The 14,577-nt window shown below is 43.5% G+C and overlaps 1 protein-coding gene across 3 annotated transcripts in view; it reads right to left on the bottom strand.

Annotated features, from left to right (window-relative positions):
* Positions 1 to 8,097: 8,097 nt before the first annotated feature.
* Positions 8,098 to 14,577, bottom strand: part of tnrc18 (trinucleotide repeat containing 18) — a 50,543-nt gene continuing 44,063 nt past the window's right edge. For all 3 annotated transcript variants that reach the window (XM_080904455.1, XM_080904453.1, XM_080904454.1), the window contains exons 27-30: positions 12,775 to 14,525; positions 12,435 to 12,671; positions 12,201 to 12,275; positions 8,098 to 11,396 (exon numbers count right to left, since the gene is read on the bottom strand). In XM_080904455.1, the coding sequence (XP_080760581.1) occupies positions 11,190 to 11,396; positions 12,201 to 12,275; positions 12,435 to 12,671; positions 12,775 to 14,525 (2,270 nt within the window). In that variant the 3' untranslated portion in view covers positions 8,098 to 11,189. The remainder of the gene's footprint in view (positions 11,397 to 12,200; positions 12,276 to 12,434; positions 12,672 to 12,774; positions 14,526 to 14,577) is intronic.

Raw genomic sequence — 14,577 nt, forward strand, 5'->3', positions numbered from 1 at the left:
TTTAAAGATATTTAATTATCAGAACAGGGAAGACAAATGTTGGATATACTGAAAAACTATCTGGGTTTCTTTCTGACTAATCTTTTCTTCTTGTTCAATTTTTCTCTGGTTTTTAACACCGTGTCCTTAAACAGTCCACAGAGCAAACCAAGCCAGAAAAAATGGTTTTCATTTTCAGTCCTCCCTTCCTGTGATCCTGCTCCAAAAATGGTAATTTTGCATTACGCCACAGTTATACCAGAGCTGCTTCAACATGAGAGCTAACTAAATAGATTTTTTGTACATATTCATTTCATTTATTTTAAAACTAAATGCAATGTTATTGAACGTGATGAGATAGAGTTTATAAACATTAAATTAATAGCAGTAATAAAAATCCTAACAGGCTTCAGTGTATCTATAGGACCACTGTGGTTCTTCGATTGTTTTATTAAAAATAATATAATAAATACATAAAATAATATAACAAATAGTAAAAAAAATTATATTAATTTCTGTCTCTCTTCCACGCCGTGTCTTTGTCCTGTCCTGAGCCTGGTTCTGCTGGAGGTTTCTTCCTTTTTAAAGGAAGTTCTTCTTTCCCACTGTCGACAAGTGCTTGCTCAATATATGACTGCTGTTATGATTATAAATAAATTGGCCGTAGGTGTGAGTGTGAGTTGCTGTCTGCTCTCTGTGTGAGCTCTCCGACAGATTGGAGATTTGTCCAGGGGGTACCCCACCTCTCGCCCTATGGCAGCTGGGACAGGCACCAACGATCCTGCAACCCTGAACTGGGTTAATGGAAAAAAATCTATTTAGTTAATTATTTCTATTTGCTTTATTTTAATTAAAACTTTATTTAAAAAGGAAGTCCGTTGAGATTAAAATGATTTTTTCAAGGGAAACGTGGCGAAAAAGGAACACGTCATTACACGATTAAATATAATAATGAACACACAAAACACAAAACACGCTCCCTTCGCTAGAAAAATACACTTCTTTATTTAGAAATGAGTAATTACAGTGTACTTCTTTTTGTTGCCTGGTAATAAAAACAAACAAAGAAAAGGAAGAGCTTGACACCAAGTAAACATACATTATTAATGTCACTCAAAACCACACGTACATTTTTTTGTTAGGCAACTTCTGGTCTTGCCAAGAATGTGTCATGCCTCTTTGTGTTTAAATCATCCTCATGGTTTGCTACGTAAAGAACAAACTGCACGTTGAGTCCCCCCCCCCCCCCCTTTAAAACTGCCATTTCTGTGTCTGTACGATCTCTCACGTGGGCCCTAACAACCTCCACCCATCATGAGGGTGAGGGCAGCCTGAACAGAATGTCGCCTAAGAGGCAAAACCCGGGGGGAAAACGCCCACAGCATCCACTCTGATTGCTTTGAGCCCACGATAACAAATGAGGGCAGACCAGCACATGGACATTTTTATGAACTCAACTCTTCTCTGGATTTTGGCACCTGGACCATTTGGAGGACGCTGCTGAGAGAGATTCTGCAAACTAAATCATCCCTCCCTCATTCTCCCTCCAAATGATGTCCTTCCCTCCTAATTACGAGGAGCTGGTTGTCTTTGGCTGGGTTCAGCTGTCACATCATCAGCGGGCGCCACCTCGCCCTCGCGGCTACAATGGGACTGAGCTCACACTGCTTCTCCTGTATAAATACGCACAACGGCAGCTGCGTGTGTGTGAGAGAGTGAGAGACAAGTAAACATGCCTGAAATACAAAGCCTGTGATGTTTCATTCATTACACTGTCAGCATGAATAATAGATAGCTAATTGATATGCAGTAGACCACGCGCGTGCACGCACGGCGCGCGCGCACACACTCTGCTACGTGGCTTCGCGCTCTGAACTAATATTTGTCTTTTCACATTCAGATTTACCACAAGAGGGAGAAGAACGAGAGACGCAGTGAGAGGAGATCAAACGCCAGAGAAAGCAAAGAATGCGCACTCACAGACATGTCAGGTAAATCTGCACCACCCTGCAGCTCAGCAGGACTTCCACGCTGTTGGAGCTCTGCAGCTTTGCAAAAGCGTGAAACACGGAGTCACCTGAAGCACAATGAATCTGATCGGGAGTAATATATACATGTGTAATCAAGTCGTTACATATTTGGTAAACTCGTCGAGCTGATATGAGGGAAACATTGTGATTCAGGAGGGTTTGGGGCCACCTGATGACTGCACAGAAGTCAGAGGTTTACTCTGCTTTCCTCTGTTTTTCGTCTCCATCAACTTCTGAGATTAATACCAGATTTATTTATTTAAAATGCTAAAACCAGCTGGCTGACTGTATCTGTCAGCTGTGCAGAGCTGAAATGTACGTAGTGGAGCTTGGGAGATTTTTGCAGCTGAAAGCGGTGAGAGCGAGGCTGAAGAACCAAAGCAGGCACGTGATAGCGCTCCACAGGTCCATCCCTGTGTGGCTATTTAATGCGCTGCCTTGATGAAAATGATTATTGTAGCCACTTTAATGCCACGCAAATGTAAGAAACTCAGTGGCAGGTGTTAAAAAAAGTGAAGCTGTTCCTTTTCCGTTTGCGGCCATGAAGCAGAGCGACGACGGCACAGAGACGCAAGACATTTTGAGATGGAAGGGAAAAAAGCACAACTAAGAGAGGGGTGGAGGTAAGGAGGCGAAGCGCTTTGTTAGAGCTGGAACTGAAGGCAGAAATGTCCTTTTCTCTTTCACCAAAGAGAGCTGAAGGACAAACACAGAGTTCTGAAAGTCTGTGGGCAGACTCCAGTCTGAATAACAAGCCTTTCAAACTGTTGTGCTCAGCGTGCATTTGAACGCCCCCTCACTCAGATACCTGTCTCCTGGGAAACTGTGCGACACGCGCACACACACATAAATGCAAGGCTGCCTGAAGCTGAGGGAGGTGGGTGAGAGGGAGCAGATTCAGAAGTAATGAGCAGAGGTGGGACCAAGTCATTGTTTTGCAAGTCTCAAGTAAGTCTCAAGTCTTTATCCTCAAGTCTCAAGTCAAGTCTCAAGTAATGTCAGGCAAGTCAGAGTCGAGTCTCAAGTCACTGGTGTAAAAGTCCGAGTCAAGTCACAAGTCTGAAACTTTGAATTTCAAGTCCTTTCGAGTCTTTAAAAAAAAAACAACGAAAAAATAATGTTGCAGTTATGCTAAATGTAAATATTAGACCATGTAATTTTAAAATCTGTGTTTTTCTCAACACATGACAAAATAGTGAACTTAGAAAATATACACAAATTGTGAAATTGCACCTCTTTAAAATGCAGCTCAATTAAACCTAGCTCCAAGAATAATTTTCACCGACAGTTCTGAGATAAGCTGCATGTTATTCTTGGATGCGGTTGTAGGACCAGCTTTAAAATCGCATGACAAAAATATCATACACATTAAAAAAAAACTGCATCACCAACGTAGCCTGGACAACATTTGCTAGTTAGATGAAGTCAGCTATCTCATCTTAGCATATTTATATGCATATTTATAATCATACGGTTCTTGGAGTGAGTGCATACACTCATGAAGTTTAGTAACTTCCGGTCACTGCAACAAGCCCAGGTACAGTTTACCGACGGATGGGTGCAGGACCTTGAAATGCACCGTGTAGAAAGTAAAGACCATCGTACGTATCATAAGTTTACCAGTCTCACAAATCGTCTTCATAAATACACATTCGTTAACCGTTTATTAATAGGACCTTTGAGCTCAACGGTAATTAATTAGTAGTGGAAATAATTTCTGGTAGCATCACAGAAATGTAGCAGTGACAATAATACTGTATGCTGTAATCGTACTGGGCAATTGGTGATACAAAAAACCTGTTTTATCCTGTGAATAAAAGTATGTGTTTTTGTCAGTGTACCATAATAACAGAAGCGAAACGCAATATTGTGTCAGGACAATTCACTATTTATGCACAATAAATAAAGGAGCATAGCGCGACAATTTCTGCTCAGCGCCAGACTTGCTTGTAACCTATATCACCAATTATGTTAAGAAAAATGACGCATTAACTACAACAGCAGACTGACCTTCGTGTAAATGCTTGGAGCAGACTAACCTGTGAGCTGGAGTGTTCTGGGACGTTATATTTGGTCTTTGAATGGCTGCAATCCAGGCCATCCGTCGCGTCTTTGTTACTTCGGAAACATGGCTCGAACAATTTCTCTTCAACGACGTAATCCGATAACAACCGATCTCTTTACCCGTCGGCTTCCCGTGGCTGTCATGCGACCGGCTATTGCAGTTAATAATACAACAGCTTCTTGACATTTTTGTGTTTCTTTTTATCGCTGTATAACTGATTTTAATTGAAAGCCTGCGTGCGCTAGTACCGCTTGCCACGAGTTCCCAGAATCCTTTGCGGTTCTACCCGTGAATGACGTCACATTTTCAATCTCTATATAATATGCATGTTAAATTTTATATTTGGGGTAAAATATCAAGTCTTTTCAAGTAAACCGGTTCAAGTCCAATTCAAGTCCCAAGTCATTGGTGTAAAAGTCCAAGTCAAGTCACAAGTCTTAGAACATTTTTTCAAGTCAAGTCTAAAGTCATAAAATTAATGACTCGAGTCTGACTCGAGTCCAAGTCATGTGACTCGAGTCCACACCTCTGGTAATGAGTTCAAAACGCTCACATACACAGATACACGCACACGCTTCTGCCCCCTGCACAAGCTGCAATGAAGCCTCGGCCAATAGAATGTTTCCATTTGTGTGCTGTTGTCCAATCAGAGCGCTACATGCTGACACACCCACAGGAAGGTGTGTATGGCAATGCAGTGTGTATTTAAGGATGCCTGGTACCTTTCTGTCTTGCCCTGTGTGTGTGTGTGTGTGTGTGTGTGTGTGTGTGTGTGTGTGTGTGTGTGTGTGTGTGTGTGTTATGCTGATGCCGGTCCTTAAGGGAAAGCAGAGAGGCGTCTGAACCCCTCTGACTGCTGCTCTCACCATGAAGCAGGGACACACACTCACTTCATGTCAGCAAAGATTTAATTACACGCTGACACACAGGAATTCAAAACACTCACACACACACCTTTACCAGCTCTTTGAAAGCACAGTCATGAACGGTCAGCGGTGGAAAATGTGTCTCCTGTCGTCTCTGCAGCTCAGTGGAGGAAGCTGGACTTTTCCTCCATTTTATCACAACCAACAGCTTCATTACTGGGCTGCCAAAATGGAGTCCTGATTGAGTCCACTATTGACTAAAGGAGCAGCGTGCACACGCACACACACTAAACAGGCACAGGAAAAAAGAACAACAAAAAGAGAGAAGAAGAAAAAAGAAAACAGAGCATGCCTGAAGATCCTTGCTGATTGACATACAACTGCAGATTGGGTGAAGGCAGAGTAGGACTTAAGCATACATGCAGCCCTTCAGCCATTTCTATCTTAACCTACAGTCTGAAAAACCAGAAAAGAACTCATATATACTGTCACCAGCCACTTATTAGCTACACCTGTTCACCTGCTTGTTAACACAAATGTCTAATCAGCCAGTCACAGTCACATGGCAGCAAATCAGTGCAAAGCAGAATGGGGAAGAAAGGTGAGTTTTGGGATTTTTAATGTGGCCTGGTTGTTGGCGCCAGACAAGTTTATCTGAGTATCTCAGAAACTGCTGATCTACTGGGATCTACAGATGATGGTCTAAAAAAAAGAGGAAATATTCTCTGGTTGACGTCAGAGATCAAAGGAGAACAGCCAAACCGCTTTGAGCCAATAGGAAAGAACAGTAACTCAAATAACTATTTGTTACAACCACAGTTTGCAGAAGAGCATCTCTGAATACACAACACATCAAACGCTAAAGCTGATTAACTACAACCGCAGAAAACCAACACCGGATGATGCTCCTGCAAGCCACGAACAGCAAACTGAGTCTATAGTTCATATAGCAAAGTTGGACAGTAGAAGATTGGCTGAGTCTCCATTTCTACTGCGACATTCAGATGGCTGGCAACCAAATTGAGCTCTACATCCATCCATTCTCTGACAGTTCTTCCATTTTTTCAAATGATCCACTTGAACTCCACAGAGCAATCAAACTGCACCAGTGTTTGAGTGTTTTCGGGGTGGATTTTTCGTCTCCCCCCCCTCTTTAAAAACAAGGAGCTCAAACTCTTGCATGGGCTACACTGTAGGCTCTATGGATTCGTTGCAGAAGTATAACTCATGCATTACTCAGTCTCAATGTGTGTGCAAGAGATTAAAAGCAACGAGATGGAAGTGGAGAATATAGGTGGGGAACACATAATGGGGGAACCTTGGCAACTAACTAACCTGCCAGCATGTGATGGGCAGCAAGTGGAACATGAATTGCTTTTTTTTTTGTTTTTGTTTTCAGTGGTGTTTCCAAATATGTGCAATCAAAAAGCAGCAGAATTAGAGGGAAAAAATGTTAAAGGTACAGTGTATAAAATCTCACTACTAGATGTCAGTAGATTGCAGTCAACTAAGTTTTGTTTTCTTACCCCTCTAATTTAAGTGCATAATCCTATCTAAGGTGGCCACTGTAGGACAAACATGGTTTAGTCACAATATTACATTTAGATTGTATCGCATAATTACCATGGGTTGCCGTCGTGTTTCTATTACTGTTTGTGTAAAAAATAAAAAACAAAAAAAAACAGTATTTCAATAATATCAGCACTCAGCAGATAACCAGAAATTTAAAAAATTAAATATTTTTATTATTAGTTTTTATTAAAAACTCAGGCCACTGTTTATCTGTAGGGAGTGTACTCTGGAGAAACGTGACTCTGCATCAGATCTGTCCTGGATTATTTTGCTATCTGGGTAGGCCATCAGCCCACCGTTTACCTCAGGTGTCAATATGCCAGGTAAAAAGCATTCATGTCTATTTACCATGGAGGAGGCTGTAAAACTATGGGAAAGGACTCCAATACTGATACTGAACTGGTATCGATGGTGGTGAAAGAGGTACAGAGGTGAGTTGTTGAGGACATCCTGAATGTTTCTGTGAGTAAATGCCGCTGTTAGTAAAACTTTCTTTAAAGTGGATGTTAGCAAAAAATACTCGATGTGAGAATGTAATCAAATCACTCGAGCCTAACCTGAACTGTGATGTCCCTTTTGGCCACCGTATTCAAGATGGCGGGACAACATGGCAGCTTCCACGAAGCAGTGCCTGTTGCTATGCTTTGTAAATGAACTAAGTTTCTAAAAATGAATCAATTTGTCGGAAAACATTAAACAGCTCCAGAACACGAGCGTCTGCACCTTTAGTCAAATGAAAAACACTGTTTTCAAATCAGAGAGTCAGAGACATACAGTTCCATCTGTTTATTGATTGCCTATAAAATATTGAGTTACTAAAACAATTTCAAAGAAACACTGATAAACGTGGTTGCTGTCTGTAAAAAAAGAGAAAAAAAGAACAGTTCCTTACACATACAGTATAGGGTGACAGAATATATCAGGTTTCAGATTTCTCTCTAAAATGTATTCTTTTTGCATTTTTTACAAGATTAGACATGTGTACAAAGTATATTCTGATAGCTTTTTCTCCCCCCGACAGTGAAGGATCATTTACAAAACTTAGATGATTTTTCTATTTATTTTCAAAATAATCTTTTCTGTAACAGGACGATAACGATACTGAAGGAACAGCAGACGAAGAACCAGCCTCCAGTCCACCTCTCTCTCTCTCTCTCTCTCATTCTCTCTTTTGCTCGCTCTCTCCCATTCCTCTCTCTCTCTAGCAGCTAGCTCCCAGTGCCAGTCAGCAGTATTGCTTGAGAGGCGTGGACGATTGTTCAGAGAGGGGAAGCCGGGGGGGGGGGGGACAGAAACGTGCAAAAAAAAAAAAAAAAAAAAAAAAAAAAAATGGTGTGGGGGTGTGGAGGGGGATGCAAAAAAGCAATCACAGCAAATAATCAAGTACAAAGCCGAAATAAGACAAACAATGATAAACAGAACATATACAAAGTCAGACCCTTAAAATGTATGACCAAAAAAAATAAAAACAAAAAGAAAAATTGAAGGCGAAACGGGGAATAAGTGTGTGTCTGTGTTTGTGTTGGACCCTGTATGAAGGCCTAAGGCTGGGCTTTGGATGGAGATTTGGGGGGGGGGGGGGGGGGGGGGGGGGGGGCAAATAGAGATTGGAAGGCAATAAAACACACCTTTAAGGGTTACAAGGGTGTGTAAGAGTGTGTGTGTGTGGTGACAGCAGGAGATAAGAGCTTGATGTCTTATCAGTCTCCTTACCTCTGTCCTTCACACACACACACACACACACACGCACACACACACAGACACACACAGAAAAAAGTGCTTGAGCAGCTCCAGGGGTAAACAAACATTCATAACGGGCACTTTAATACGGAGCTTCTTCACTCTGCAAACACCGGTGCGACCTGTGTATCCACGATGCTCCCACACATCCAAACGCCAACGAGCCGAGACACTTTCGGCCTGCCTGTCATTTAAAAACGTTTATCTGCGGAAATGCATCGAGTTTTAGTCTGAAATGAACCGACAGGAGCAGGTGGGGCTTTAGCAGATAAGATGTTAGCAATCTCAGAAAGTGGCACATGGACTCACTCTGTACCCGATTCATTTTTTTTTTAAATACCAATAAACTAGCAGCACATTATCAAACTTTCTCTTTTACTCTGTGGCTATCACATCTGGATTATATATATATATAAATGCATATGGAATTGTTACTGTGCTGGCACTGCTGCCACATTAACAACAGGGACATGTGGGGTTGTCCTCCAGAGTGACTTAAAACATGATATATAGGGTACGATAAAAATTAGACAAATCTAGACATAAGAGCTCAACAAGAGTAGAAAATATTAAACCTATTGAATATCAACAAGACAATTTTTAAACTCTGCAGCAAAGCAGAGAGGGCAACATGTTTAAAACCTACATGTTTATACAGCATACAGCTACCATACACTGCATGTATACATACACTGATATACTGTATGCAGAAGATACGGTTATATCCAATACAAATTATACACAACAAAGTAAGTCTGTTAAGAGCTCCGGGTCGGTTGGATAGGTTGCAAAACCAAAACACGATCATAAAGAAGGCGTTTTCCCAGCAGACTGGGAGCATATCTGATTATTCCTCCTGAAGGTGCAGGACTTGGGGGGGAGGGGGGGGTGTAAAAGATTTGGCGAATTATCATCATCATCATCATAAGGCCTGGGAGAGTAAGGCCTCTCAAAATGCTCACAATCCTGAGCACGACATTCAACAGTCTCCCACTAAAAAACGGTGAAACGAGGCACACAGAATTGACAACAAAAAAAAAAAAACAACAACGTCAAAACAAGACGAATGTGTCGCTGCTTGTTTCTGACGGGGGAACGGTGGCGTGCAGAGAAGAGACGGTGACAGCGGCGGGAGTTTTTTTTTTTTGGGGGGGGGGGGGGGGGGGGGGGTAGTAAATACTTTAAGAAAACATACAAGACTCTCCTCTGCAGCGGAGCTCATTCAAAGTGCACTCTTGTTAAAGATGATTGCTTGGAGGGCAAAATGTGATTAAAGAGGCTAAAACGATGAACATCCATAAAACAGCGGAAGCAAAAGTAAAAAATAAAATAAGATGCATCCAAGCGCAGGACATTTGGAGGTTGCAAACGCTGCAGACTGCGGAAGAGGAGTGTTAAAACTGAATTATGTTGATCTAACGAGTGCTGGCAGCTCCGTGGCGAATATCAGAGGCATGACCTTGATGCTTCTCAGACCGGCTGCAGCGCTCACAACCCTAAATAAAAAAACAAAACCAAAAAAAAACAAAGGAGGAGGAGGGAAAAAAATCCACCCATTGGGAATCCTGCACTGCTGATACATTAGCTTATATCGTGCAGTACATTCACAGATCTCCTTTTTCATCAAGTGTTGTGGTTTATTTTTTTCTTGGTTACCCATTTTGTTTGTAAAGTAAAAAGAGAGGTGGCCTACATTTCCCAGGATGCTTTTATTTTAAAAAAAAATATCCAGACAGGCCTTTAAGGCACCACATCTCATGTCTGCGCCTCCTTTGGGGTCCACTTCTCCAAGCGTTGAAACAAAGCGGGCAAACAACAAAATGCAGCACACTTCCACAGCAGCTGCTTTTGTTTTCTAGTGTTTGCGTGTTTTCGGGGTGGATTTTTCGTCTCCCCCCCTCTTTAAAAACAAGGAGCTCAAAGATGAAAATGAGAAGTGCTTTTAATAGTACAAGATCCTTCCTCTCTCTTTAGCCTGAGTCTCTGAGGGAGCAGGAAGTTTTTAGAAGCACACGGGCAGTTTTGTCTGCCCAAGTTAGGATTGTCAAGGGGGATTGTGTGGAAGGAGGAGGGGTGTTTAAATTAAAGACAGATAGATTTTTAAGTGTTTTTTTTTTTTAGGTGCTCTCTGGTAAGGAGGAGTCTACCTCTCTCTGTGCATCTCCTTCTCTCTTTGTCTGTCGCTCCTGCTGTTCTGTAGATACATTTATATAACTGTAACATGACTGTAACATCACCACAGCAACATAATCACAACATCACACCAGCGGGGTCCGTCTGTCCGTTTAGCCGGAGCGTGTGTGGGTGGGTGGGGGGCAGGTTTGGGGGTGGACAGACTGACACAGGCCTGCATCTCCTGCATCTTCATTCACAGTTCATTAAAGCTTCTTGACTGTTTACCTCTTTAGAAAAAAAGTACTCGGACATAAATCTATTAGATGAAAATAAAAACACTCATTATTGTCCTCTATATAACTGTGTCACATGGCGTCTGTATTTACATTGCTTTTGTGCACGTGTGAGCGTACGTGTGTCTCTTTAGACAGGGTGCATTTACTTGTAAAAGGAGACCGAAGTGTTCATGCGTGTTTGAAAAGCTTTCCCATGAACACAACAAGGAAAACAGAAGCGTGTTCATGACGTTCGTGTGTGCAAATGTTTCAAGAGACGCGTTTCTTCTAATACTGTCTACATAGTGTCTCCAGTTTCTGTAGTAGTAGCTGTTCATGACTGTCTTCTTAATTTTTTGCTTTTTTTTGTTTTACTTAAAGTGTTTCAGAGCAGTTCTGTTCATGGAGTCTGTGAAAAGATCCACCGCCAGTGAAAATCAGTGATTTGACAGGTTGGGTACTGACTCCTTCCCAGTGAGGTCCAAAGTAAGCCGGGTCACAATTTGGTTTTATCAACTCGTAGTGAGTTTCTCTTTTCTTTTTTTTTTTAGCAGATGACTGGAACTCCATCGGTGTTGAAGATCATCCCCGTGGTGGGTTCGTAGGTGCCGGCCAAGTAGTAGAGGTCCTCGCTGTCGGCGTAGCGGCGAGTGTGGGTCATCTGCTCGTACTCCTCCACGCTCACCACCAGGCACTTGTGGCTGACCGTCTGCACGTCGTTCTCGTCGCTGTGAGACGACTGGTAGAGGGCGCGCTGCGATAGACACAGGCTGTGTTTACTGCTTTTGTAGCCCACATTCATCAGACAAGTCAACACTAACACATAAATGGTAAATAACAACAAAGGCTCATCACCCTGACTGAAGAAAACGAGCCACTACTTCTACAGCTAAGAGCCCAAGAATCAAATACTTGTCCGTTATTGAGTTCAGCAGTGGCTCATGCTAGACTTAAGGGTTAAGACTCTACAATAATAGAGAGAAAACCTTAACAATCAGACTGTTTGAGCAAGTATTTTGTGACAGCGGGAAGGAGAAACTCCCTTTTGACAGGAAGAAGCCTCCTAGAGGACCCAGCTCAGGGAGGGGGAGCCATCTGCCGTGACGGTGAGTTATTATATAACTTGTCTTTTCTTTCTAGTGCCATTTTATTTTGTCCTAAAAAAACGATTATTATTGATCTCTCAGTTACAGTGAGGTAGCAAAGAAAGTTAGTGTTAGCATGCTAGCTAAAATGGACTAGCTTTGGGATTACAGCTGGTGTTAAACATTGTGTTCTGGCTAATACAGATCGGCAGTGGCTCAAGACTAGCATGCAAAACATGTAGCAAGACCAAATAGTAGTGAATTTTTTTTTATAGAAAGTTATTTTATTACAAATAAGAAAGAACACTGTATGAAGTTTTCCTTTTCCAACCAACAGGATTATTTATGGCTGTATTCAGTTGTATTTTTCCTGGTTGTGAATCCATTTAAGTACACTTTGTCAGTTTGCCCATACTGGAATAAGCAGCAGTAGAATATGAAGTCTGAAGTTCAGAGATAAAACTTTTCCTCACCTCCATAAAGTCTTTCCTCTGGATGGAAGAGTGCAGAGCTGCTGGTAAAGACTGACCGCATATCTGATCCCAGTTCTGCAGAGGAAGCAATCTTACACTTAGGACACAAAGCTGGAAGCTCCTCAAACACTTACACATTTTTATAAACCTCTATATAAAAAAGAAAAAAAGTGTAGTACATTAACGCTGTCTTTCTTTATAAACCTTTGATCAGTGTTGAGCACAAACTTCTACCTTCTTGTCTGTGAGTTTCTTGCCGGGGTTCGTCTCCTCTGGATGATAGAACCAGTTGACCCTGACCACCATGTTGCTGCCCCAGGACTCCCACATGCTCTGGATGCGACCGATGAAGGGCAGGTTGGGGCGGCCGGCGGACAGGAACACTGCACAGTCCCCGATGCGGATCATTTCTCTGCCACGCACAATGGCTTTGTAGAAGAGCTTCTTTGCCTTGCCCTTCATACCGCGTCTCTGGAGGGGCCACAAAGGACATGTTGGTCACAGAGTGAAAAGAGCGATATCTACATTTCATTAATTTTTTTCCTACATGATAGAAAAAGATTTTTCTCCTCACCTGAGTGGGTTTCCCAAACCACTTCCAGAGCTGTCGTGCAGGAAGGAAAGCTGAAATTTTGGGCCTGTTCTCCACACTTGGAAGCCTCTGACGTTTAGCCAGCTCCTTAGTCGTGGGAAGGTGGACCCCCTCTCTCCTCTTTGGCCTCCCCGCTTTCCCCTCTCCTCCACTGGGCTTTGGTTTTGGAGGACGACCCCTTTGTCCGGAGCCCTTTCCGGTGGCTGGCTTAGCCGGTTTAGAGGGAGCAGGAGCAGCAGCTGTTGGAGAGGTTGAAGGGGAGGGAGACTGCGGTGGTGGAGACAGTTCTTCCTCCTCCATTTTCACCTCAACCTCTTTCTTCACCTCCTCTTCTTCTTCTTTTGCTTCTTCTTTAGGTTTATCTTGTTCTGGAGGCTTCTGGACTGAGGCTGGTGGAGGTGTAGGAGTCCTCTCTTCATCTGAGCTGCAGGAGGAGTCGTCAGTCGACGAAGATGATGATGAAGATGACGATGAGGAAGAAGATGAGGAAGAACCAGAGCAGGATGAAGACGATGAAGAGCAGCTTGAGGTGCATTTCTTCTTCTTCTTCTTGATTTTCCCTTTCTCTCCTTCTTCCTCCGAGTCTGAGCTGCTGCTGCTCTGAGATTCCTCTTTCATCTTTCTTCCCTCCCTCTTCTCCACCTCCTTTTTCTCCTCCTTTTTACCTTTCTCCTCTCTTGTGTCCACCTCCTGTCCTCTACCTCCACGACTGTCTGCCTTCTCCTTAGCCATCATTGGAGCTTTGTAGGTTGAGTCCTTGTCTGGCACACCAGTCTCACTACCCGGAGCTCTCACTTTAGGCTTTAGTAGCTTTTGATTGGCTGTGGCTGTGCTAATGGGGGTGTGGTCTCGCCTAACTTCACGACCTTCCAGCAACATCAGAGCCTTCGTCTTCTTAGTTTTAGGGGAGGTGACTCCTTCGTGGTCGAGCTTCACGAGGGGCTCTGCGGAGAGAGACTTCCGCCTCACATCACCCTGCCCAGAGCTGGTCTTGGGCCTGGAGATGGAGCTCGGCCTGGACGACAGCTGGTCGGACGGCATCTTGATTTTAGGTCTGGGAGCCGAGGATGACGATATTGAAGATGATGATGAAGGTCTGGGAGTCAGAGAAGAGCTGGTTTTGCCTGCTGACAGCCTAGAAATGGGGCTGGGCATGAGTCCCGAGCTTAGGCTGGGTCTAGAGCTGCTGTGATGGTCTGAGGAGGGTTTGGTTTTAGGCGAGGAACTAGAAGTAGGTCTGGGTGTGGATGACGCAGCAGGCTTGGATGCAGTAGACGAAGCAGTTATACTGGGCCTAGACATTGGCCTGTTTGCAGTAGGACTGACATTGCTGTTATTCTCCCTCTCTCTGCGCTGGCTGTTGTACGAGCTGAGGTTTGGCTCGCTGTACAGATCCACAGTCAGGACCTTACCGTAGGTGGAGGGGTAGAGCGAGGGAGGGAGAGAACGAGCTGCTTTAGAAGCTGGAGGCTGCGCCGGACTGCTCTTCCTGGGCACTGGACTGGAAAGCGTAGGGCTGCTTGTTGGGGATGTAGCGGAGCTCTTTCGGCCTGGTTTTGTTTGGGTTCCCAGTGTTGGCCGGGATGCAGGGCGGGGTTTCTCCTGAGCTGGTTTCTGGACAGAGGAGGGTCGCTCCTGGGCGGGCTTGGCTGGAGCCTGGGGTCTTTCAACTGGCTGGGTGGAGGAAGGTGGAGGATCAGCTTTCTCCCGACCGTCTGAGTTCATGGAGCTCTCTGTGGGGAAAAGAGGAAAAACAATACAAATGTAATTTTATTTCCTGCTTTA

The sequence above is a fragment of the Rhamphochromis sp. 'chilingali' genome (assembly GCF_963969265.1).
Source record: "Rhamphochromis sp. 'chilingali' genome assembly, chromosome: 15".
NCBI classification, from domain to species: Eukaryota; Metazoa; Chordata; class Actinopteri; order Cichliformes; family Cichlidae; genus Rhamphochromis; species Rhamphochromis sp. 'chilingali'.